The sequence below is a fragment of the Natrix helvetica genome, assembly GCF_964273705.1.
Source record: "Natrix helvetica genome assembly, chromosome: 4".
Lineage (NCBI taxonomy): Eukaryota > Metazoa > Chordata > Lepidosauria > Squamata > Natricidae > Natrix > Natrix helvetica.
The window spans coordinates 97,481,258-97,505,624 of NC_138550.1; the positions used below are offsets into that span (position 1 = coordinate 97,481,258).

At 43.2% G+C, this 24,367-nt stretch overlaps 1 protein-coding gene across 14 annotated transcripts in view; it reads right to left on the reverse strand.

Moving 5' to 3' along the window:
- RREB1 (ras responsive element binding protein 1) overlaps positions 1 to 24,367 on the reverse strand; it is a 190,858-nt gene that overhangs the window by 63,162 nt on the left and 103,329 nt on the right. For all 14 annotated transcript variants that reach the window (XM_081951887.1, XM_081951886.1, XM_081951888.1 and 11 more), the window contains 2 exons: positions 16,819 to 16,908; positions 14,651 to 14,814 (listed from right to left, as the gene is read on the reverse strand). In XM_081951887.1, coding sequence (XP_081808013.1) covers positions 14,651 to 14,814; positions 16,819 to 16,908 — 254 coding nt within the window. The remainder of the gene's footprint in view (positions 1 to 14,650; positions 14,815 to 16,818; positions 16,909 to 24,367) is intronic.

Here is a 24,367-nt window from a genome sequence, read left to right on the forward strand (position 1 = left end):
TTCTCTCCCCTCCATGAACATACATACGCGTCACTAAGGAAATGCACATAAAGGATATAAAAACAATCAAAACAATAAATAAATTGGAGCATCAGTTGTAAATAGGTTCAGAGTACTGATGATAACTGGTGAACAATACAACTTTTAAAAAAAAAAATCTTTAAATGAGATCAAATGAAAAGCCATGATGAAAGTGAGTTTCTGAGAGGGAAAAATGAACCCCGCCCCAACCCCCCAAAAAGTGTCAGTAAAATGTCAAGCAAAACATGCTACCCTTAGAATAGGAATTTAGAGTAGCTGGACCTGATGGTCTATTTAAAAAGGACCAGAGGATATTTGTGCCTCTTTAACTAGTGTGCTCAACTTTTCCTCTGAAATCAGCACCAAGCCTGCAAGCTTATCTCTACAACCTTGAAAACTGTAAACTGACATTCTTAGGATTCTGATGAGAAGAGCCTGAAAGGAACACCAACTGCCTTGTGGCTATTCGCATGCCCTGGGCTTGGGTTAGCGGACCCATTCAAATGCAAAAATCATTTCATTTTTATTCCATGCCTGGCTTTTTCACTTCTGCCTTCCCTGACAACTACTTTAGCAGGCACATACCATCACTCACTTGCAAATAAATCAATATTCAGATTTAAGATCCAAACCCTTGGAAGATGCAGCGTGGGCCAGAATGGAGCAATTTTGAAAAGAAAAGAAAAAGAGTAGTTTACAAAAATGAAACTGTTAAAGTGCAAGTAAAAGCTTGCACGGAAATAACAAAAGGCCAGTCCGTGCATGCTGGGATATCTCATGATGTTACACCACTCCCTAGCACATACGGTTTTCTATGTGCAAAGAGATTTTTCCCATCTCTCAGATGGAATATGAAACACAAGTTCTAAGAAAATTCCCCTGTATCAGGTTAGATTATTTTCTCAGTATCACAAGGAGAAGTCTTCTCAGGTAAAAGATTCAAGTAACCAACAAGTGAAAGATATCAGACATCAATTCTAGGAATTGTTGAAAGGAGGTTATATAAGCCCAGGAATTTCTCTATACAGGTAGTCCTCGACTTATGACCACAATTGAGCCCAAGACATTTGCTGAGTTTCGCCCCATTTTGCCACCTTTCTTGCCACAATTGTTAAAGTGAGTCATTGCAGTTGTTACATTAGTAACCCGGCTGTTAAGTGAATCTGGCTTCCCTATATACCATTTTTTTCGGACTATAAGAGGTAATTTTTTAAAAAAAGAAGTTTTTGCCCTCCCTAACCCCCAGAAGCACTCTGCAGGCCTCCCAAACCCTCTGCACACCCTGTTTTTTGTGAAAAGGGGGCATGCAGGGAGTTTGAGAGTCCTGCAAAGTGCTCCCGGGGTCGGGTAGGGCAAACATGTGACGTGGTAAGTTTGGAAGGTGAAAAACAGGCCTGTTTTTTGCAAAAATGGGGCATGCAGAGGGGTGTGGGAGGCCTATAGAGTGCTCCTGGGGGCTTGGGAGAGCAAAAACAGGCCCATATTTTGCTCATTTTTGCCCTCCCCAGCTCCCAGGAGCACTTTGCAGGCCTCCCAAACCCTCTGCATGTCCATTTTTTGCGAAAAAACAGGAAACGCAGGGCAGGATTTCAGGAGGCCAAAAATGCTGTATTCCGTGTATAAGACGTACCCAGATTTTCACGCTCTTTTTTGGGGAGAAAAGTTGCATCTTATACTCCGAAAAATACAGTAACTTTGCTTGTCAGAAGGTCGCAAAAGGGGGATCATGTGACACCCCCCCCCGGGACACTGCAACTGTCACAAATATGAGTCAGTTGTCAAGCGTCTAAATTTTGATCACACGGCCATGGGGATGTTCATGTGTTGTAAGTGTGAAAAACAGTCTTAAGTCACTTTCTCCAGTGCCGTTGTAACTTGTAACAGTCATTAAACGAACTGTTGTAAATTGAGGACTACCTGCATAGAGCTGAGAAATAAGCCTGTAAGCAAAATCTTCTCTGAGTATAAAACTACATGCATCCAACATAATGATGGAAGCATAAGGATATCATCATCATCATCCATCTGCTTGTACCCACTCTGGGAAAAGAATAGCTGCCAACATTCTTAACATTGGCAGAAGCATTCCTTCAACTAATACCTTCCCCACTTTCAAATGTCTGACTAGTAAATTACACTGCATGTTTTGACCTAGGAGGATGATCTTCTAAAAGAAATGGTTGAACTTCACATGAGCACAGCTTATAGCGGAATAAAATCTCTGCTATTCACCAAGGCAGCCAATTTGTTTTTTCAGGCTGTTTGTACGAGCCTGGAAAAAGATGTGGCTGCTATAAGCAGCTGACCTATTATAATTAGAGAAGGCACATCTTGTTTTCAGGCTTCTTCAGTAACCTGGAGAAAGACCAGCTGCTTTCATAAATAGAGAGATGCGGTGTTTATAGAAAGTTCAAAAGGCTACGGTACTTCCAAATCCTTTTCAAAGTGTGCACAGCCCTACTTTATGGGTTTTCCTCTAGCTTCCACCATGGCCAAACCATGATCAGATTAAAAGATCTCATGGTGATCAAATAAAAATTCTCTAAAAATACCAAAGCAAGCAGGAACGTGATAGAAAAATCAACATCCTCTGTTTAACGACACGGCAAGATCCTTCACTTCTGGGCTTACTCCTCCCTATGAGGTCTGAAACAAATCGCTACAACAAAGTACTCCAAAGCAAAGAGACCATTCATTTACTAAGACATAAGGAAAAAAGGATGAAAAGCAATATGAAAAGAGATAAATAGCTGTGCTGATCAGCCAACCTACGGTGTGACAAGAATCCCATGGGAAGCACACGGAACCCCCCTATTAAATGCTAATTTGTTCAAGCTCAGTTCTCTAGAATTGATGCAATAAGCCAAATTAAATTCTTGGAGCAGGATGGCAATGCTGAGTAATTCAACAGAAACCCAAGAGCAGAACACACACAAGGAAATTGCTCTGTAGAAGTCCCAGTGAAATGAAAGGGAGCAACCTAAGAACATGTTTTAATTCTTGAGTTATTCATACTCACTGCAATGCAGCAGCCCACAGTAAAATTTCACAGTAGGCTGTGACCCTGAATATACCATACTCAATATTAAGACAGAAAATCAGTTGAAAAAGATGAGCAAGATATATCTGCTGTTAATAGTATCATCTTGAAAGCATACATAATATGTCAGGGGTGTCAAACTCAAGGCCCCGGGGCCGAATCCTGCCCATGGGATGCTTAGATAGGGCCCTGGAAACAGCAAAGGACTAGCCCGCGGTCAGGGAAAACAGAGCTCAGGAGGGCCGCATGTGCTCCCCCACCCCCACCCCCCAGTTCCATTTTCACTGGCAGGGGGTTGCAGGAGGCCATCACAGCTGAAAATGGAGCTTGAGAGCCTGCTTTCACTGGCAGAGCACTTGGGCTGCCACAGGCATCCCCGAACACCAGTGACGTCATGCTGGCCACGCCCAGCCCAGCCTCTTGAGGTCAGGAGGACCGCAACACAATCCTGATGTGGCCCTCAATGAAATCGAGTTTGGCACTCCTTTTGCATATGAAAGAAATCTACGATATAACGGAAAACAAACTGGTACAATATGGCAGCACTTCATTAAAATGCATGTTAAAACTTGCATCCACAACCTCACTCATTCCATTTTAGGTTGCTAGAGTCTCTGTAAATGGGACTGGTATACCATCAACCACAAAACAGGATACAAATGGTGCTTAGAAATCTTCAAGGTGGGGAAGTATTCCAGCTAGTCGAGAGAATGACATATCCCGGTCTACCGCTGCAAAAACGGGAGTGATTTTTGAAAAGCACTTTTTCTAAGTAAAACCCAATGCAATGCTACAATATCTTTATCCACAGCTGATAACAGTTTTGTCAGATGCATATGCAATATTGTACATTTTATCCTGGCCAACAGTCAGTAATCCCAGAAGGATGCCACTCTGCTACCTACACCATTAACAGATTTCCACGCCTTCTCATTAATGGCTTGTTAATGTACAGGCAAGGCCTCTAGGACAATTTAATATGGTATCATGATGGAAAGATAACACTGCATCCCGAAGCAAAACAACCTATAGCAAACAGGAGAGCACCTAATCTAATCAGGAGTACAAAATAATGTTAAATGATGCACATTTTTTTGTTCTTGTTGGAAATCCAGGGCAGCTTCTCATTGTCTTTTATTTGCAGTCTAACAAAGCACCCAGCCATTCCATGGTGGTGGCAGCTGAATGCTTGGATTTTGTTGGTTACTTGGTGACTTCCAAGTTATTGCTTTGATTTTCAAAAGCCATAGTTTAGTCTATGCTAAACTAGAACTCGTCGGTGTTGGCTGCCTTGTGACTCACCACATTTTTCCTTACAGGAAAAATATGTTTCAACATTTTTGGTACTCATCGCGCCTCCCGGAACCAATTAATGATGGGTACCGAGGTAGTTGAGTTTCACAGCTGACAATACAGATAAGAGATCGAATATAACATAAATAAGACAAGTTCAACTATTTATTTATTAAAGAAATGTATATAGCTGCCCAACTCACACATAGGTGACTCGAGGCAGCTTACAATATTTAAAAATCCACCACATAAAAAAAACAATGACAAAACCACATTTTATGTCTTTTGAAAAAGACCATTGGGGGCCAATTGTACCTCTGGGGGAATAACCTTCTATAGAAAAGGGACACCACCGAGAAGGGCTTATCTCATAATGACCGATTTCTACTATTAAATATATCTCCCCTCCAAAAGCACCATTAGCATACAAAGCATTCTTGTGCATAAATGTCTTTAAAACACAGGTAGTTCTCTGTTTACAATCATTTGCTTAGTGACCATTCAAAGTTACAAGGCATTGAAAACAACGACTTATGACTGATTTACACGCTTACGACTATTGTAGCATGGTCCATGCTACATGGTCATGTGGTCACAATTCAGGCACCCCCCCCCCCCCCCGGCATACACTGTGCTAGGATCATGTCATCACCATTTGTAACCTTCCCAACTGGCTCCAAAGAAGCAAAGCAAATGTCAGATTCAGTTAACATTCAGTTTTGGTCCCTACGATGTAAAAAAGATGTGGAGTCTCTAGAAAGAGTGCAGAGAAGAGCAACAAAGATGATTAGGGGACTGGAGGCTAAAACATATGAAGAACAGTTGCAGGAACTGGGTATGTCTAGTTTAATAGAAAGAAGGACTAGGGGAGACATGATAGCAGTGTTCCAATATCTCAGGGGTTGCCACAAAGAAGAGGGAGTCAAACTATTCTCCGAAGCACCTGAGGGCAGAATAAGAAGCAATGGGTAGAAACTAATCAAGGAGAGAAGCAACTTAGAACTCAAGAGAAATTTCCTGACAGTTAAAACAGTTAATCAGTGGAACAGCTTGCCTCCAGAAGTTGTGAATGCCCCAACACTAGAAGTTTTTAAGAAGAAGTTGGATAACCATTTGTCTGAAGTGGTGTAGGGTTTCCTGCCTAGGCAGGGGGTTGGACTAGAAGACCTCCAAGGTCCCTTCCAACTCTGTTATTCTATTCTATTCTATTCTATTCACAACTGCAGTGATTCGCTTAACCACTGCAGCAGAAAAAGGTTGTAAAATGGAGCAAAACTCACCTAACAACCACTCTCTTAGCAACAGTAATTTGAGGCTCAATTGTAGTTGTAAGTTGAGGGCTTCCTATATTCCATCATAAGATCAATTTTGTTTACCTGGCAACTAGTGTTTCCCTTGTGGGGCCTATTTTTTTCAGTGTGTTGTACAGCCCGTTTCTTCTCCCAGCACACACTAAAGATTCCCCCCCCCCCCCAAAAAAAATATTGATATTTCTATCAGCCTGAACAAGATGGTCCCACTTTACAACATAGGGTGATTTTTAAAATGTTGGGAAATTTTAAGTGCCCTAAATAAGAAAAGGTCAGTCCATTCAACCCAGCAGAACCTCGGAAGAATTCTTCTGAATTGGAAAGAGAGTTCTCAGAATTAGATTAGAAGATTTCTTGCTCCGTTTGTTTCAAACAGAACAGCTTATTATTTTGCCTATCAGAAAAAGATGCTAATCACAACCATAAACTTTCTCCTGCTCCATAATGATCGAGAAATTAATGGAGACGTGAACCAGAAGTACCCAACATCGTATTGCATGCATAGGGATCAGATTGAAAAGTACTCTGAACTATGGAGCACTTGTAATTAAGTCACAGGTAGTCCTCGGGTTACGACAGCAATTGGGGCTGGGATTGCAATCCCTAAATGATGTACTCGAAAGTGTGCCGCATTGCTTAGCAACGGCAATCCCAGTTGCCATTGTAATCACAGGATATATAGGTCATTAGGCAGGAAGAAGAGGGAGACAAGGTTGCTGGGGGGGTGGAGAGGGGGGTGAATGGGAGGTTTGGAGTGGGCCAGCGAAGGCCTGAAGGGGCTGGTGTGAATTGGGGAAAGTGTTCTTTTTTAAAAAAAAAATTATTGGTTTTTACAAATATTTATAGGAAGGGGTAGGTAGGTATAAAAAATTTTGACAGCTACATCGTGCGAAGGGTAGAAATCCCCCCAAATCTCACAACTTTTACAGAAAAAAAAAGGATCAAAAATTAAAAGATAAACATTGGCAGCTTTTTGTTTTACATTATATCAACAATATATTCAATTATCTTATATGTCACTTCCAACAATTACATTGTAACAACAATTGCAATAATATTTCAAACTTATTTTTGTGACCTGAGTGTTCTCGATGTTGCTTGGGGAAAGTGTTCTGACCTAAGTTCCCCAAGAGCATGAAGCAAACTCCTTGTCCAACAAAAATCCCTTTTATTAATTTACTGTGAATTCTGCTCATTCACATCCAGCAAAATCTTTCAAGGGAGGATTTATAGTCACAGACCTTATCAGGCAGCTTGAAGAGCTGCCAGGCCGATATCTGCAAAATTTGGCACGAACCAATTAAATGAACTAACTGTCTCCTGCAAACTCCACTCCCCTTTTGCTCCTCTTTTATTTCCTCTGGGAGGGACCATTCATTGTCCACCTGTGGCCTTACTCCCAAGTCAACCCTTGTTCCTTTAGCTGTTCCCTTTGTCTGGCAACTCTGTGCATGTGCACACTAGAAACAGGCTCCAACTGTTCGTCTGCCTCACTGATGTCTGACTCTGAAGGCAGCTGATAACTGGCATATGGCTATGGTCCCCTCTCTGCGTCCGACACAGAGCCCTCATCAGAGCTTTCCTCAGACTCCAGGACTGGCCCATGTTCCTCCCCAACTTCCTCACTGTCCAAATCTGCTGCCAGCTCCATTGGCCATTTGCGGGCCACAACAGAAAGGCTTGGGAGAGCTGAAAGGGTCCCGTGGGCAGGAAAAGAAGTAGGAATGACCTGTATCCTTTCCCTGGTGGTTTTCACATTGATTTTCCTTGTTGGAAGCCAGGGAAGATCCCAAATATCTCCCTGTAATGTTATAATAATGAGCCAGGCTCTCAAGCACCCAGACTGTGATCACATAACAGCAGAGGAGCTGCAATGGCAAAACCTGGAGGATAGGTCATATGTCCATTTTTTTCAGCATCTTTGTATAGAACAAGTGGACATAAAACCAAGGATTATCTGTGATCCTAAACATGTAGTTCTTGCCACTCTAAGCAGCTAGAATGCCAAAACTTAACACCAACTCTGGTGACTTCCTGAGAAAAAGGAAAGTACAGGTAGACTTACGGCTACAATTTATGTTGCTAAGTGAGACATTTGTTCAGTGACTTTTGCCCCATTTTATGACCTTTCCTGCCACAGTTGTTAAGTGAATCACTGCAGTTGATAAGTTAGTAACAAAGCTGATAAGTGAACTTGGCTTCCCCACTGTCTTTGCTTGTCAGAAGGTCACAAAAGTTGATGTGACTTTGGGACAATACAACCATTATAAATATAGCTGAATAAATATTCAGCTGCCAAGCATCTGAATTTTGATCATGTGAACCTGGGCATGCTGCAACGGTTGTAAATGTGAAAAACAGTAACGTCACTTTTTTCACTGCTGTTGTAACTTTGAATAGTCGCTAAATGAACTGTTATAAGTCAAGGACTACTTGCATTATCAGAAAAAAAGTATCTTCCATCTGGAAACCACAGGAGTCCAACTTTGGCAACTTTAAAACTTGTGGACTTCAATTCCCAGAATTCCCTAGCCAGCCCATCTTGTGCACAGTTGAAATCCACAAGTCTTAAAAGTTGCCAAGGTTGGACACCCCTGCTGTAAACCAAGCTGGAACTGAAACTGGAGAAAAAGGTATTCTGAAAAGTGCACATGGAGATATTATAAAATGCCACTTAGGAAATGCAATTTCAAGATGTTTCCTTAAAAGCGCACCTAGACAAACAGACTCTTCCAGATATAATTCAACTGTGGTAAGAACATCTTGAAAAGGCCCCACCTTTGCCTGACATTGTTTTCTCAGGGGAGAGATCTTCTGCCATTTGTTTTTGACTAAGGAACAAAATGCATTCTGGGTTATAAAAGAAATGAAGCTAACTTTTGTCAATGGACATCTGTAAATTTGCATTCTGAACCTGATGGATCCTGCACAGCACAAGTCCTCCAAAGCTTAACAGATCCCAGGGCAGTGGTGGGATTCATTTTTTTTTAACTACTGGTTCTGTGGGCGTGGCTTGCTGGGCATGGCATGGCTTGGTGAGCATGGCAGGGGAAGGATACTGTAAAATCTCCATTCCCTGCCCACTCCAGGGGAAGGTTACTGCAAAATCCCCATTTCCTCCCTATCAGCTGGGACTCGGGAGGCAGAGAATAGATGGGAGCGGGGCCAGTCAGAGGTGGTATTTACCAGTTCTCCGAACTACTCAAAATTTCCGCCACCGGTTCTCCAGAACTGGTCAAAACCTGCTGAATGCCATCTCTGGTAGGGAGTCAATTTAGAAAATTCACTCTACATCTCAGTAAGTTAGAACAGTGAAAGGACCCCACTGAATATTCAATCTGGCTAGGAAATTAAAAGGGTAACTGCATTCTCATTTTTAGGCCACCTCTTTTATTTAGCAGGTATCCTAAGGACGGTCACACAGAGATGGGACCGTCTTTTAGATACCTAGAAACATTTTTTAACCTATATGCTACTCACAATCCTCATTTTCCTACACAGGAAGCACTGCCTTGCAGAAAATTGCCCAATTCCTCCCATACGATCGAGAAATGCATAGTGCAATGGACACCTAAGTTCCAACATGAATGGCTTGATATGTCAAGCACGTTGCCAAGCACTTCAAGAACCTGTTTGGCCAGGCTTGCTTCAGGGATCAAATATAAATATTTTGAGTTACGTGATTCTGCCACCCTGCAAAGGAGAAGCATGCTCCAGTGTTGCCAACATAAATTTCATACATGCTGTCTCTTGAGCTACACCGCTTGTTACTCGTCAACAGGACTGCATCCCTTGAATCTCTTAAGCCTGCAGTTCATTTCAACAGAGCTAAAACAGAAGGAGGGGGACATTCATTGAAATGCTTTGTGAAGCTAGAATTTGTCACAAGGTTGTTAGATGTAATCAGAGAACAAGTATTATTTTGCAGATTTTATAATCTCCCTTTACTAAGGTGAGCTACAGCAAATCAGTTAAGCACCCTTTAAACGATTAAAAAAAAAGAATTAAGGTAAAGGTTCCCTTCGCATATATGTACTAGTCGTTCCCGGCTCTAGGGGGCGGAACTCATCTCCGTTTCAAAGCCGAAGAGCCAGTGGTGCCCGAAGATGTCTCTGGGATCATGTGGCCAGTATGACTAAACGCCAAAAGCAAATGGAACACTGTTACCTTCCCACCCAAGATGGTCCCTATTTTTCTACTTGCATTTTTTTACGTGCTTTTGAACTGCTAGGTTGGCAGAAGCTGGGACAAGTAATGGGAACTCACTCTGTTGCTAGGGATTTGAACTGCCTAACTGCCGACCTTTCTGATCGACAAAAAAGAATTAAAAACTATCAAATAAAGACGTTTATAAGCATCTCAAATGAGGGAAAATTAACTGCCAAGGACGATTAGAGAGAAGAGTTGGATGGACTGCCTTAAGAGGATATCTTAGGACAGTGGTCACCAACTGCTGGTCTGCAAGAAAAATCTTTGCATTTTTTATATTGCCCTTATTCGGGGAACCTCAAACTATGGCCCCCTGGGCTGGATACGGCCCGCCAAAGCAATTACTCCTGCTCGCTGACAGATGGGTCCTTCAGGCACTTCACTTGGCTACCTGTTTAGTAGCTTCAGCCCTTCCCTCCCTGGGAGTCCAAGCGCTTCAGTGAGCGGTGCACAAAACTTCAGCTGGGCTCCTCAAAAGATAAGAGTTTGCAGGGGGGCGATCTAGTGCCTGGGCTGGCTACAAGAAAAACATTCATTCTTGGCCATATTTGGGATTCCTACTTGCAATGGACAGCAAATCTAGGATTGACCCCGGGCGCTTCTCTCTGCTTACAGGTGGCCAACTAAGTGCCTGAAGGACCCCATCCCGTCACTAATTCATATTAGTGGTCCCCGGGATTTAAAATTATGAATGTAGTGATCCCTGAGGTCTGAAAGATTCTAGGACTATTCTAGGCTTATGCAGCCAATCTGAAAAATGACCCTATCCCTGGCATTCATCAGTCTAACTCTTGTCACAATCCAGCCAAAGAATAGAGTCTAAGACAGTGATGGCGAACCTATGGCACGCGTGCCACAGGTGACACGTGGAGCCATTTGTCAGGGCATGCGAGGCACTGCCCTGTCAGCTGGCCAGCGCGCATGCATGCACTGGCCAGCTGAGTTCACCCTTTTTTAAAGCCATTTTTCACCCTCCCCAGGCTCCAGAGGCTTTATAGGAGCCTGGGGAGGGCGAAAAGAGCCCCCCCCCAAGGCCCTCCGGAGGCTTCATGAGCATCCCTGAAGCCTCCGGAGCACAAAAAACCAGCCCTATGGGCAAACCGGAAGTTCAGGAACGGACTTCCGTTTTGCCCAAAGGGTCATTTTGACTGCTCCAGAGGCTTCAGGGAAGCGTCCTGAAGGTGCCTCAAGCCTTCGGAGCGCTCCAAATGACCCTTCGAGCAAACAGGAAGTCACTTCCGGTTTGCTTGGAGGTTTGTTTTGACTGCTCCGGAGGCTTCAGGGAAGCGTCCTGAAGGTCCCTCAAGCCTCCGGGGGGCTTCCGGGGGGTGCGGGGGAGGCTGTTTTCACCTTCCCCAGGCTCCTATAAAGCCTCTGGAGCCTGGGGAGGGCGAAAAAAGCATGCAAAAAATGGGGGGGGTCGCGCCTGTAGTGCGCGCATGGGCACTGGGGGGTCACGCATTGCATTATGGGTGCAGCATGCCTGCACACTACCCCCCTACACTCCCCCCACTTATGGCACACGAGCCAAAAAAGGTTCGCCATTGCTGGTCTAGGATGCTTATTTAAGGCAAAGGCAAATATATGTAGATGTAACACTTCTACTGAGAATTTGGTTCAAAGTCATTTAGGGCTTTCTAGGTCAGTACCAATGTGTTAAGTTGGAATAGCTGCAGCACTGCACTTTGTTTTCTGAATAAGTACACAATACCCAAAGGGTGACCTTAGGCAGCTTTAGAAAAGACTAGACAAACTTGTCAACAATAGCTATTAGTCTTGGGAAGCTGAACAGAATGTCCTTGTGAAGAGCATGATTATCAGGTAACTGGACAAACAGAAGATACTTCTGCCTTATTAAGCTGACCACCACTGGAGGGATTGGGGGGGAGGGGGTTGAATTTGATAGAATCTTAGTCTGATACAAGTGTGTTTGCTTATGCTTTTTTAGTCAGGTTTTGTACCTTGGGAAATAGTCCCCAGAAACTACAAGATGTATTTCTCTATGTGCAGTCACATTTGAAAACATGCTAGCAAAGTATGGAAAAACAAATAACCAGTGTCTGTAGTTTTGCATATTCCTTCACCAAACCATGTTCCTCTACAGCAGTATTTTTTTCAAATTTGGCAACTCTTAAAATGTGTGGACTTCAACACCCATGATTCTCCTGCCAGGAGTCCTACATCTTCAACATTGAAAAACACTGCTCTAGAGCAGGGATGCCAAGCATGGCAACTTTAAGACTTGTGGACTTCAACTCCCAGAATTCCCCAGCCAGCAGAAGTCTTAAAGTTGCCAAGTTTGGAGACCCCCTGCTCTAGAGGAAGCAGATTAATGAGAAGTTTGAAGTTATCTTATCTTCTTTTTAGCCAATAGCTATGCAATGAAGATTTCAGTAGGCTTTGCCCCTCTACATGATTCTACCATAACAAACATATGCCAAAAATTTCACTTGTAAAAGTATCTTCAGTTCTAAAATCACGGTTAAAAAAATACTAAAATATTTAAAAGTTTTGAATTTGGTATTTGTTATATACTATAAAATGGAGAATCTTGCAAAGTTTTCATTTCTGTTGTATACTTAGTGCCTGTAATAATTGTGTTTTTGAAGCTTACCTTTCATGACAGGCCCAAGATACAGTATTAATATAGACCACACAAGCAGTTAGCAGTTCATGAGACTCCTCATTTAAACCCCACTTTTACCCAAAGCTACCATTAACCATAAAAAGACAAAGCAATAGGCATCTCTGTTGTAACAAACCAGGCATCCCGGCCACAGGCAAATGTTTTATGTAGCAGCAAGAAAAGTATAGCTATTTTTTGTACTAGAACATTAAGCTTGTCCTACATAATTGCTGGCTTTGCTTGCTTTGCACAGTGCTGCATTGATCTTATAACGAAGCTTATCAATGTGTGATGCAACACCGGGTTTGTTTTTGAGCTACCTTGTCACACAATTTTATGTTGATTTAGGGCTGAGAGGGAGGGAGTAGCCCAAGGGCATCCAGTTGATTTCCATGCCTAAGGGGTTTTTCTTGCCTCTAATCCACCATTTAACTACTACACAACACTGTCTTCTGGTTTTGAGTTGGGGATGTCAATTTTTTGGGGCCAAAGGTGAAATTCATCTATACAGATGAATATACCGTAATTTTTGCGGTATATTGTAAGACACACTTCCACCCACCCACAAAAAGTTGATGGAAATGTCTGTGTGTCTTATAGAGTGAATCAGTGGTGGGTTTCCGGCCCAGCGTCCACCACATGACCGTGTGCAGTGTGCGCATGCAATCCCCACAGCCTGGAATAGTTGATTGGCAGTATTCCAGGTCAACTGCCTATCAGCTGTTCATGCTAAATCAGCCTGTGCTGAAGCTGACCAGGCTGTTTGTTGTTTGCTGCAAGGAGGCACATTGCTGTGAGGCAGAGCGTTTTATAGTTCAAAAAATGAGGTAAATCCTCACACTCAATGCAGACCTGAGATTATGTAGACAATATTATGACCTAATTAACTCTAAACAGGGCTTTATTAAAATGCTTGGTTCTACATTGGCTTTTTGGGAAAATGAAAACACATCATTTCCCTTCTTTCCACCGTGATGGAAAAATCACATTGAAAAGATACAGTCTATTATGCATGTTGTTTGTTTCACAACTGTATCATTTCTTTCTATTGTGGCGCTTTTTAAAGGAACAAATTACCTGATGGCTGTAATCTCTCAGCTACACAGTTCACAGAATGCATATTAGATTAAACAAATCGGTAAATCAGAATGAGATTGTACCTGACAATAGCACTGTACATTTATTTAAAAGAGGTTTGCAAATCTTGGCACCAACATGAATATGCTTGAACGTAAATTTATACAGATAGTCCTTGATTTACAGTCACAATTGAGCCCCAAATTTCTGCTGCTAAACAAGACAGTTGGTAAGTGAATTTTAGCCCATTTTATCACGTTTCTTGCCATAGTGCTTCACCGCAGCTGTTAAGTGAGTAACATGGTTGTTAAGTGAATCTGGTTTCCCCATTGACTTTGCTTATCAAGTCACAAAATGTGGTCACATGACCCGGACACTGACACATGCCAGTTGCCATGCATATGGATTTTGAACTCGTGACTGTGGGTATGCTGCGACAGTCATAAATGTGAAAAACAGTCATAAACCATTTTTTAAAGTGCCGCTGTAACTTCAAACAGTCATTAAATGAATGGTTATAAGTCAAGGACTACGTGCATTAAAGGATGAAATGCATTAATTCCTTCATTAGGATAGATTGGTTTTCTTCTACCTATCAAACTTTAATGATGTTAGGTAGAATTTTGATAGATAAAACTGATCAGTGCAACTAATATTCCACTGTCAGAGTGTTTTTTTCAAGAACTTCTGAGTCTTTGGCAAGGATTGTTATGTTCAGCAGTATTCATATCATTCTATTTAATAAGCTCAGGCCGGGCCAGTATTTAGGGACAGAAATAAATACACTGAGAAATAGCCTCCAATGTCTCCATTTGTAAGAGGAGAAGGTTTTGGTTCTGGAAATTTGTGTGTACAAGACTAAGTCCCATCTTCCCATAAACTGTTCCAACAAGAGGACATGCTAAAGCAATTGATCATGCACTGGAAGGAACTGTTGTCAGATTATCATACATGCTAAAAAGAGACACACTGGATTATAACCCTGAAAGGGAATAGGACATGCTGTAAACAATCTTCCAAACATACATATTGATCACCTTTTTTGCACACTGTCATCTCATTCCTGGTTCTCACCTGTGCATGTTTCCATTGGTGGTGAAGGATTGATCGCATACTGAGCATTTATAAGGCCTCTCCCCAGAATGTACTAGCATGTGGCGATCCAGGGAGCTTGCAGAGCTCAAAGACTTTGCACAGATGCTGCAGGAATGGTCTGTTCCTCCAGTGTCAGTGTTATGCTAAGGGAAGCAACAGATTTTTCTTTTGAGTTCTTCTTGTTCAGGGTCAAGGACATACTAGTCAATTGCAACCATCATCGTTCTAAGAAGGTTCAATGCAACAGACTCAAGTTAGCATGATGTTAATCATCCCAGTTATCACTCAGCCTAAAAATAAAATACATCGCAGAAAGCAGGGAGGGAAAAGAAAGCAAAAATATGGGGGAAATATATGCACTTTTTTTTTTTACATCTTGAATCAATCACCATATAAAGCATAGATAAACAGCTTTTCTTCCCCTCTGGAATGTTGCATAAAGACAACTAATTCCCGTTCTGAACCATGAAACGTTCAAAAAAGTTACTGAGATGATGACCAAAAGGAAATAGAATGAGCTGTATCACATGCTTATATGGAATGCCTCTAACAGCCTTGAAAAATGAGGTTTATGGGCCAATTCAAACTCCCTGGGTTCATTCCCATTAAGATCTTGAGAGTACATCAGAGATATAACTGGTCTTAAATACACTGTTTCAAGGCAGGTTTCCCTGGTATGGCCATCACAAATTGTAAATGGTTCCTACTCATCCCCCACAAATTGCCAAAGAAAAAGACCTCTATTTCATCTCACAGTTTACAGCAGATCCATATAAAAACACTAATTCGGTTTTTTTTTTTAATCCTGTACACACACGTGTGTGTACATGCATACATTTGGGCTAGCAAACTCCCAAAAGGTCATTTCCTACAGCTATCTAAAGGTAAAACTTAAAACACAGAATAGATTTTCCCATTTAGACTTCCTTCCTATTGCCAGGCAATACAATGCCTTTTAGGGGATCTGTTTTTATGAGCTCTATTTTGCTATTCAATCATAGGAACTCCTGAAAAGTACTGTTCTTATCCTTCATGCTATTAGGATAAATAAATATTCATTCATCTTCTTTGTTATGGAGTTATGGAAAGATTATTAACCTTAGCTACCATGTCCCATCCCAATTTTTCTTTTCTTTCTTCTAGCTCATTTTTGTTTCCGATCCATATAGTTATAACTAAATCACTTGACCTGGAGACCTAAATCTGTGTATTTTGATTCCTTTCTTTTCATATTCATTCAAAAAAAAAGTATGCAGAAAAATAACATGTGCACTTATGCAAAGCATAGTATTGTCTGATCTAAAGCTGGGAGAAATGCTGAGTATTTTGGAGTGATCAAGGAGGCATTATTTACAAAAATTGGATTCCTTGACCAGCAACTTCCCAAGTTTCAGTTTGCAAAAACAGGGAGGCAAAACAGTGAAGCTAAAACTTGGTGGTGACTATCTGCTGGGAGGTTTGGCAATCCAAGTAGTCCTCGACTTACGACCACGACTTTGCTCGTCAAAAGGTCACAAAATGTGATCACATGATCCTGGGGCATTGCAACCATCATTAATATGAACCAGTTGCCAAATGTCTGGAATGTGATCACATGACCATGGGGATGCTGCAAAGATCATTATTAACTGTGGAAAAACAGTCCTAAGTCACTTTTAACTTTGAACGGTCGCTAAACAAACTATTGTAAGTCAAGGACTACCTGTATAGCAGCCAATGCCCAAGAAATTAGGATATTTTGGAATAAAGCAAGCAGCTATGGTTGCTGTGACACGGCATTCCTCTAAACCTTGGGAAGATTTGAAATAGATCCATGCACACATATTCCTGAATACCAAAGATGTAAATTTCAGCCCAACCCTAATTGAAACTAAAGCAGTTTTTTGAAATTTCTGATCCTGGCATCAACAGGGAAAGGAAGCAGAGGGGGAAGAATGAAACAATAGCAACAATGGGACAAAGACTGCGAAGCATTATTTATCTTTAAAATAAAAATGGTTCACAGCTGGAAGAGGGAATGGCTTCGGGATATACACTGACAGCCAACATAATTTTGGGTTTTGCAGGGAGAAACTAGTATATGTTACTATAAATTTATCGATAGGCCTCCAGCTTAAAAATATGACGTTGTAAAATGTCCAACTTACCTGACGGATATGCATAGTCAGCTGATGTTGGGTATTGCAGATCTTATCACACAGAGGGCAGATGTAGGAAGACTTCTCATCTTTTGTTTCCTATTTAAAAAAAAAATGTTTTCATAATGTCATTTAAAAGCCAAGTTATCAGTGTAAACATTTACAAAGAAAATGTTACCGTGAGGTAACGATGATACTCCTTCATATTCACATAGTGAATTCTTGCAGTGTTAACATGGGAGAAAATATTATTAAAAAGGCTTCTTTTTTAAGAAAAAAATCTACAATCAAAGAAAAATGATGGCTCTTTCAACCAAGGGTGTGGAGAAGAGCCCCATCATAACATCAAAAATTATGGAAGTGATTTGACCAACCAGATTATAAAAAGCTATGGAGGAGGAACACAAGACCAGCACATTATAATCAGCTATCCTGTAGAAACACTTCCTGGAAATTTTTCTGCCTTCCATAGTCAGAAACAACTTGCAACCGTGATGGTGAACCTGTGGCACACAGAGCCCTCTCTGCGGGCATGCCCCAGCCCAGCTTCACTGCGCATGCGCGCATGCCTCCCACTGGCCAGCTGGATCTCTGCCATGCATGCGCATGTGCGTGGGGTGCTCGCATTGCATTTTGGGGGTTCACACGTGTGTGTAGGGGGCAGCCCTCACACTCCGTTTCAGCCTGGAAAGCCTCCTGCACCAACCTGGAAGCGAGGGGATGCAGGGCGTATGTGCAGGGGGGACACTCGCGCATGCACAGGGGGCATTCGCATTGCATTTTGGGGGTTCACACGTGTGTGTAGGGGGCAGCCCTCACACTCCGTTTCGGCCTGGAAAGCCTCCTGCACCAACCTGGAAGCGAGGGGACGCAGGGCGTATGTGCAAGGGGGGGACACTCGCGCATGCACAGGGGGCACTCGCGTTGCATTTTGGGGGTTCACACATGTGTGTAGCGGGCAGCCCTCACACTCCGTTTCGGCCTGGAAAGCCTCCTGCACCCAACCTGGAAGCGAGGGGACGCAGGGCGTATGTGCAGGGGGGGACACTCGCGCATGCACAGAGGGCACTCGCATTGCATTTTGGGGGATCAAACGTGTGTGTAGCGGGCAGCCCTCACACTCCGTTTCGGCCTGGAAAGCCTCCTGCACCCAACCTGGAAGCGAGGGGACGCAGGGCATATGTGCAGGGGGGGGGACACTCGCGCATGCACAGGGGGCACTCGCATTGCATTTTGGGCACTTAGCACCGAACAGGTTAGCCCTCACTGACCTACACAGTAGACTTTCAACTGGATTCTTCTCTTCCTGCCCAGTCTTTGCCAACTACTATTCTGATCATACAAATTTATAGTTCCTTTGTGGTAAAATAATATTTATTGTATTTTTTTTGTTTATTTTGCTTGTAAGTCATTTTAGAAGATTTTTTACCTTAAAAGAGACTATAAATAAAGGTAATAGCCATAAATAAAGGCCCATAGTTTAAAGTATTAAGGTATTGATAGCCTTAGTTTTCATGCGGCTGTCTAATCCAGGGTCACCAACACAGGGCCCTGGGAAATAACTGTGCCTGCCAACATCTCTCTTGCTGATTGCTCACCTCCTTACCTCATCTGATACTTCATATTTTAAATATATCTATTTTTAAATGAAACAAGTGAAATATGCCATATTGCAAAGCAAAGTACTGGCCTCTGGTATCGCCTTTACTTGCAGGAATGTCCTTGGGCCCAGAAACTTTCTTCAAAAATAAAAATGATGGACAGCTGCAGTTCTCTGGCTTTGCTTGGAAATTTGCCTAGCTTCCCAGAAAATGAAACATCCATAGCGGAGGCTGCGGCAGGAGGAAGGGGTCAGAAGAGGCGAAAGGTAAGTTATATCTCTCATGCTCCTCATTCCCTATAGCTCTTTGCTATACACAAAATGCCACACCCAGCTAGAAAAAAATGGAAACTCTTGGCATATTTTTTTTTAAACTTACATATGCTGGAAATTATCACATCTTGTTATTACAAATGTACAACCTAAACTACTTGCTGCATGAAAGGAGCAGTTTCTTCTGTTTATCATGGGTAGCATAAGGGATATAATTTACCTTTGCCATCATTCCAGTTATTTGAAGATTCTTTGTTCTATAGACATGATGGCGAACCCATGGCACACATGCCCGAAGTGGCACGCGGAGCCATGTTGCCTGGGACGTACAGTGTCACCCATTCCTCTTCCGGGTTTCCAGGGCACATGCGTGTGTGACAATCAGCTGTCCTTTGTGCATGTGGAAGTGCTGGAAACTGGAAGAGCTGGTCTTCCATTTTCTGGTGTAAGCATGGGTGCCGGCCAGCTCATTATCACCTGCGCATGTGCGCCAGTAACCGGAAGACTAGCTAGCCAGCATGCATGAAACCAGAAGTTCATTTTTTTTGGTGCACGCATGCACCCTGGTCAGTTCCTCATCCAGGTTGTGGCTCAGACGAGCATGCATGCATGGTCCTTTTCGACACTCAGTGCGGCAAATATATGTTTGCATGACTTCTGCATAGCAAAGAACTATAGCAGCCTTACCAATGCTGAGCTACAGAAAAGGCCCAAGAAGAATTAGCCAACTCCCTCATTTTACTTTCTGTTACTATTATTTATTGCTGCATTTCCCCCCACTCCACCCCAGATTGTAAGACAATCCAGAATCAGAGTTAAAAAACAAAAAGAAACCTTCAATTGGTCCTCCTGTTTTGGGGTAAGAAGCAAAGAAAAAAGCTAGGAATCAGAATGATTCATGATTAGTTATAGGTATGATGGGCACAGCTCAAGAAACCAAAACAATTTGTGTCTACATGCTGATTCATTCATTGGTATTTTTCAAAATGCCTTTGGGATATTGAATCAGACCCCAACATTTCTGTCAAAGGACAGACAGGAAAAAAGTTAATCATTTTCTCTTGCCCAACTGCTTCAAAGAGTCAATATAATTATCCACTATTCTACCATACACAGCACATCTAGTTTTACTTTAACTTTCCCAGGTTCTGTCCACTCTTTTAAAAAAAGTCGAAACGGTCTCCAGCATTCTAAAATGAGCTGTCCAATCCCTGATATATTATGAAAAAAATACTGCAGTCATTTTAGTAGAATGTAATTCCAAATAATTTAAATTTGCTCCACATATATGTACGCATGTACATTTCCATGAGTTTTAAAACCCTCAAAATACTAGGGGCATTTTAATTAATTATTCTCCCGCTGCCTCTAAAACTTTTTTATTGTTGATGTTGTTCATCAGCCAGATATTTAGTCTTGGGTTTGGCATTTTTATCCATCAATCAAGTATTTTCCAAGGACCAATGACACCACATGTCTCTCTGCCCAAGAGCCGAGTTTCAAGCCTTCCAGCCAGAGGGCTCTGGAGTGAGTCCTGTCCTGCAGATTTATGTGGGCTTTTGTGGCCCACATAAAGAACGTGACGGTCTGAGATCGAGTCCTTGAACTGTTGGAGGGCCAGCCGGGCCGCCTTCAGCTCCAGCCAGTTTATATTGTGGGCAGGTCCAACACTGTCCAATGCCCCTGCGAGTCCATCAGGGCCCCCCAACCGAATAAGCTTATGTCGGTGGTGCTGGTGATGCGATCCTGTTCCCAAATATGGGACCCACGTCGAAGAGCCGGGGACAGCCACCATTACATTGACAGGTGTAGATCTGCTGGTAGATGGATGAGCTGCAGGGAGTTGCTCATGTGTCTCCATTGGAAAGGGATAAGGGCCCACTGCAAAGTTCGGGAGTGGAGGTGGGCCCAAGGCATGATCCCTATGTACGACAACATCGTGCCCAGCAAGCAGGCCAAGGTCAGGATGGAAGCTGACCTTCTTGCGCGAACCTGCTGTGCCAACAACTGGAGGCTGATGAGTCGTTCTATAGAGAGTCGAACTAGGCCTGCCACTGAGTCTATCACCGCCCCCAGATGAAGGATCTTTGTCGAGGGAGAACGATGACTTTTGGGAAAGTTGATGGAGAACACCAGGGCCTGCAACGTCTGGATGGTCAGGCGAAGATCGAGAACTGCCTGTGCATGAGAGTCGGCTTGCACGAGCACGTTGTCTAGGTAGCAATGGAGTCTCACCAGGACAGAGTGGAGGTGAGCCGCCAACGCCGCCAAGACCTTTGTGAACGTGCGTGGTGCAGAGGCTAGGCCGAAGGGAAGAGCCCTGTATTGGAAGTGGCAGCACTTGTGAGAGAACCGGAGAAACCTGCGATGGGCGGGGTGGATCAGAATGGGGAGGTATGCCTCCGTTAGATCTACTGATGCTAGGTAATCGCCCTTCCTGATTCCCTGGAGGATAGATCCCAGGGAGGATATTTTGAATCGTCTGTAGACTAGGAATTGGTTCAGGCGCCTGAGATCCAGAATGGCTCTCCATCACCCTGAGTTCTTTGGGACTACGAATAGATTGGAGTAGTGACCCAATCCGTGTCCGACACCGGGACCAGTTCTATCGCCTGAATGTCCAGCAGATGTTGGATGGCTTGGGACATCAGACGGGCATGAATTGGATCTCAGAAAAGGGGGAACATCCGAAAGGCCGGAGGTATGGAGAGAAATTCGAGACGAAGACCGTATCTGACCGTGGATCGTACCCAGGAATCTGTTGTGATTAGATCCCACTGATCTGCAAACAGAGCCAGGGGGCCGCCTATGGGAATGTTCGGGTTGGAGTCATTTCCTTCTACGGAAGGGGCGACCGCCCCCCCCCCCCCCCCCCGTGAAAAGGCTGCTTGGACTGGGCTTGGTACCTGCCCCTATCCTGATCGTACTGCCTCTGGGACTGCCTATCTGACCTATAAGGAAAGAACTTGGCTTGTTCAAACTCAGGTTCAGGAGCCCTGTATGAGTGTTTCCGGTATGGAGCCGGTCGATTGTCCGGCTTCTTGGAGTTGGTCGGCAGGACCTTCTTTTTATCCTTATTCTCGATGAGAATCGGGTCTAATGATTCACCAAAGAGATTGGTCCCTGCGTAAGGGGCAGCTGCCAAGTTCTACTTGGACTTCTCCATTTGCCAGTTGCGAAGCCATAGTAGATGCCTAGAAGTCACAGAGGTAGCAAGGGTTCGGGACGAATATTTCACAGCGTCTAAGGTGGCATCCACAGAAAACTGGGTGGCTACAATAATTTTGGTGATATCTGTTGAAGTCGCTCATCTTGAACAGGAATGCGATCCTGTAGTTGGCGAAGCCACATGACCACCAAGCAATTGAAATAGGAGACCGCCGCAGCAGATTTTATTGCCCAGGCAGACATGTTGAAGTTCTTACGCAAGGTAGGTTCCGCGCACTTGTCCTCCAGTTTTAGTTTATCTGCTACATCCCCTGACACGACAGAAGACACATTGGCCAAAGAAGCCACAGGGGCATCCACTGTGGGCAATTGAAGTGCCTGGAAGAAGACCTGCTCTATATTGTAGAAGCGGCGGTCGATGCTCCCAGGATTGGGAAAGGTAGAAGGGCAGGCCCACTGATTCTTTACCACCTCCAGAAACAGAGGAGGAGCAGGGACTTCCTCCTTATTGGTGGCGGTATTGGAAAACATGAGTAGGTTAGGATCCCTGGGTTGAGTGACAGCCGGATCCCAAGTCCCTACCTTAGTGGTCTTTCTGGCCTTGTGAAGCAGAATTTTAAAGGAGCAAATAGATTAGGAAATGCAGGGGGATCAGGAAGAACAAACTCTTCGTCCTCTGAAAACCCCATGTCTTGATGAGGTTCCTCGCCTAACACTGATCCCTCACTAACCACTGAGGGAGAAGGAGGCCTAGCAGGCATCTGCCTCTGAGCAGAGGAAGGATCCCTTGGTTGCTGAAGGGAATGGGTCGCCCTATCCCTCGGAGGGGGGAATTCCCTTTTGTTGAGGGCTGAAGTAACCCCTTTTGATATGGCGGAGGAGATCGTCCTCTTAATGCTCTCAGGCAATAATTACCCTCCGGATATTAGGAATACCTCTGACCTCCGCTCCTTCCGTATTAAGCTTAAGACCCACCTTTTCCAAGCAGCTGGCCTGGCTCAACTTTGATTTAACCATATCGCTCCTGACGGGTTTTTAACTGGGTATTTTAATTATATTTAATTTCTAGGGGTTTTAAATACAGTATTTTAATTGTTTTTATCAATCGATCTCCTCCTTATGTATGTATGTATGTTTTAGTGTACCTTTGTTATATGTTTGTTTTGTTTACATATTTATTTCGAATGTTTCGTTGTACGCCGCCCCGAGTCCTTCGGGAGAGGGTGCGGCTAAGAAATAAATATATTATTATTTATTATTATTATTATTAATTCTAAATTGTCAAATTCATCCTCATATTGATCTGCCAGTGGCTCCTAATTCTGTGGGTTTTCCTGGAGACACCAGTCAGTGCAGAGGCCTTGCGGATGAAGAGCGGAGCGCTGAAACGTCAAATGCCGGCCTGGCCTGGCCCTGGCCACGATGCAATGAGGCTCAATTAGTGGTCAAAATGGCCACCTCCACATGCACGCTTCAAAATGGCCACTGGAGCTTCGCTGTACACTTCAAACAGCCTATGAGCTTGTTTGGATAGCCGCGGCTCGATTGAAGGGCGCACGGCTATAAAATGGAAACCGCCGCCATCCCAAACGGCGCTACCCGTTTTGTAGCCTCACCCGCGTAGCTGCTATAAGGAGCCTGATACCCCCATAGTTCTGGGAATCGGTCGGAGCTCCCAGTGCCACGATAGGAGAACAGAAAGCCAATTAGCTCTCCCTGTTTTGGAGTTTAGAATGTCCAATGGATCGAATCAGTAGAAATATAAAATGTACCTAATTTTTTCCAATGAAATACTGGGAACCAAAGCAGTTGTTTGGACATTCGCCTTCAAGGAACTGGGAGCCAACAGGGAAAAGAGGAGATTAAAAGAAATTTCCATCAGTCTTTCGACCAATCAGGCTTTCGGAATATCCCACGTGTGGCCCCTCCCTCGAGTCTACTGGAAAATATTTTATATTGGATTTTGGAAATTCCACCAGCAAAATATCCAGCTGATGCTTCAGTTAGATTTATTTTAAAATGTTTAACTGTAGTATCACTTCACTTTTAAACCTTTTTCTTATAATCAGGAGCATACAATTTTTTAAAATATAAATGTATGTAAGGGTTTTGCTATCTGTAGATTTTTCTTTAGTATTCCATTTATACTACTAGCTGTTGCAATTTATATGGGGGCGTATGCCACAAATAAACAAAACAATTACTGAAATTCTTCTTTTTGCCTTTCGCTTAAAAAAATAAGTAAGTGTGACATGTTGAATAAGCACCCCATATTTTCCTTATGCATAGCTAAAGTAACACAAACTTTGTGTGCTCATATGTTCCTATTAAAACACTTGTTAACACATCCTATAACAGGTAGTTCTCTACTTACGACCACAATTGAGCCCAAACTTTGTTTCTAAAGTGAGATATCTGTTAAGTGAGTTTTGTCCCTTTTCTTGCTACAGTTAAGTGAATCATTGCAGTTGTTAAATTAGTAACCCGGTTGTTAAATGAATCTGGTTTCCCCACTGA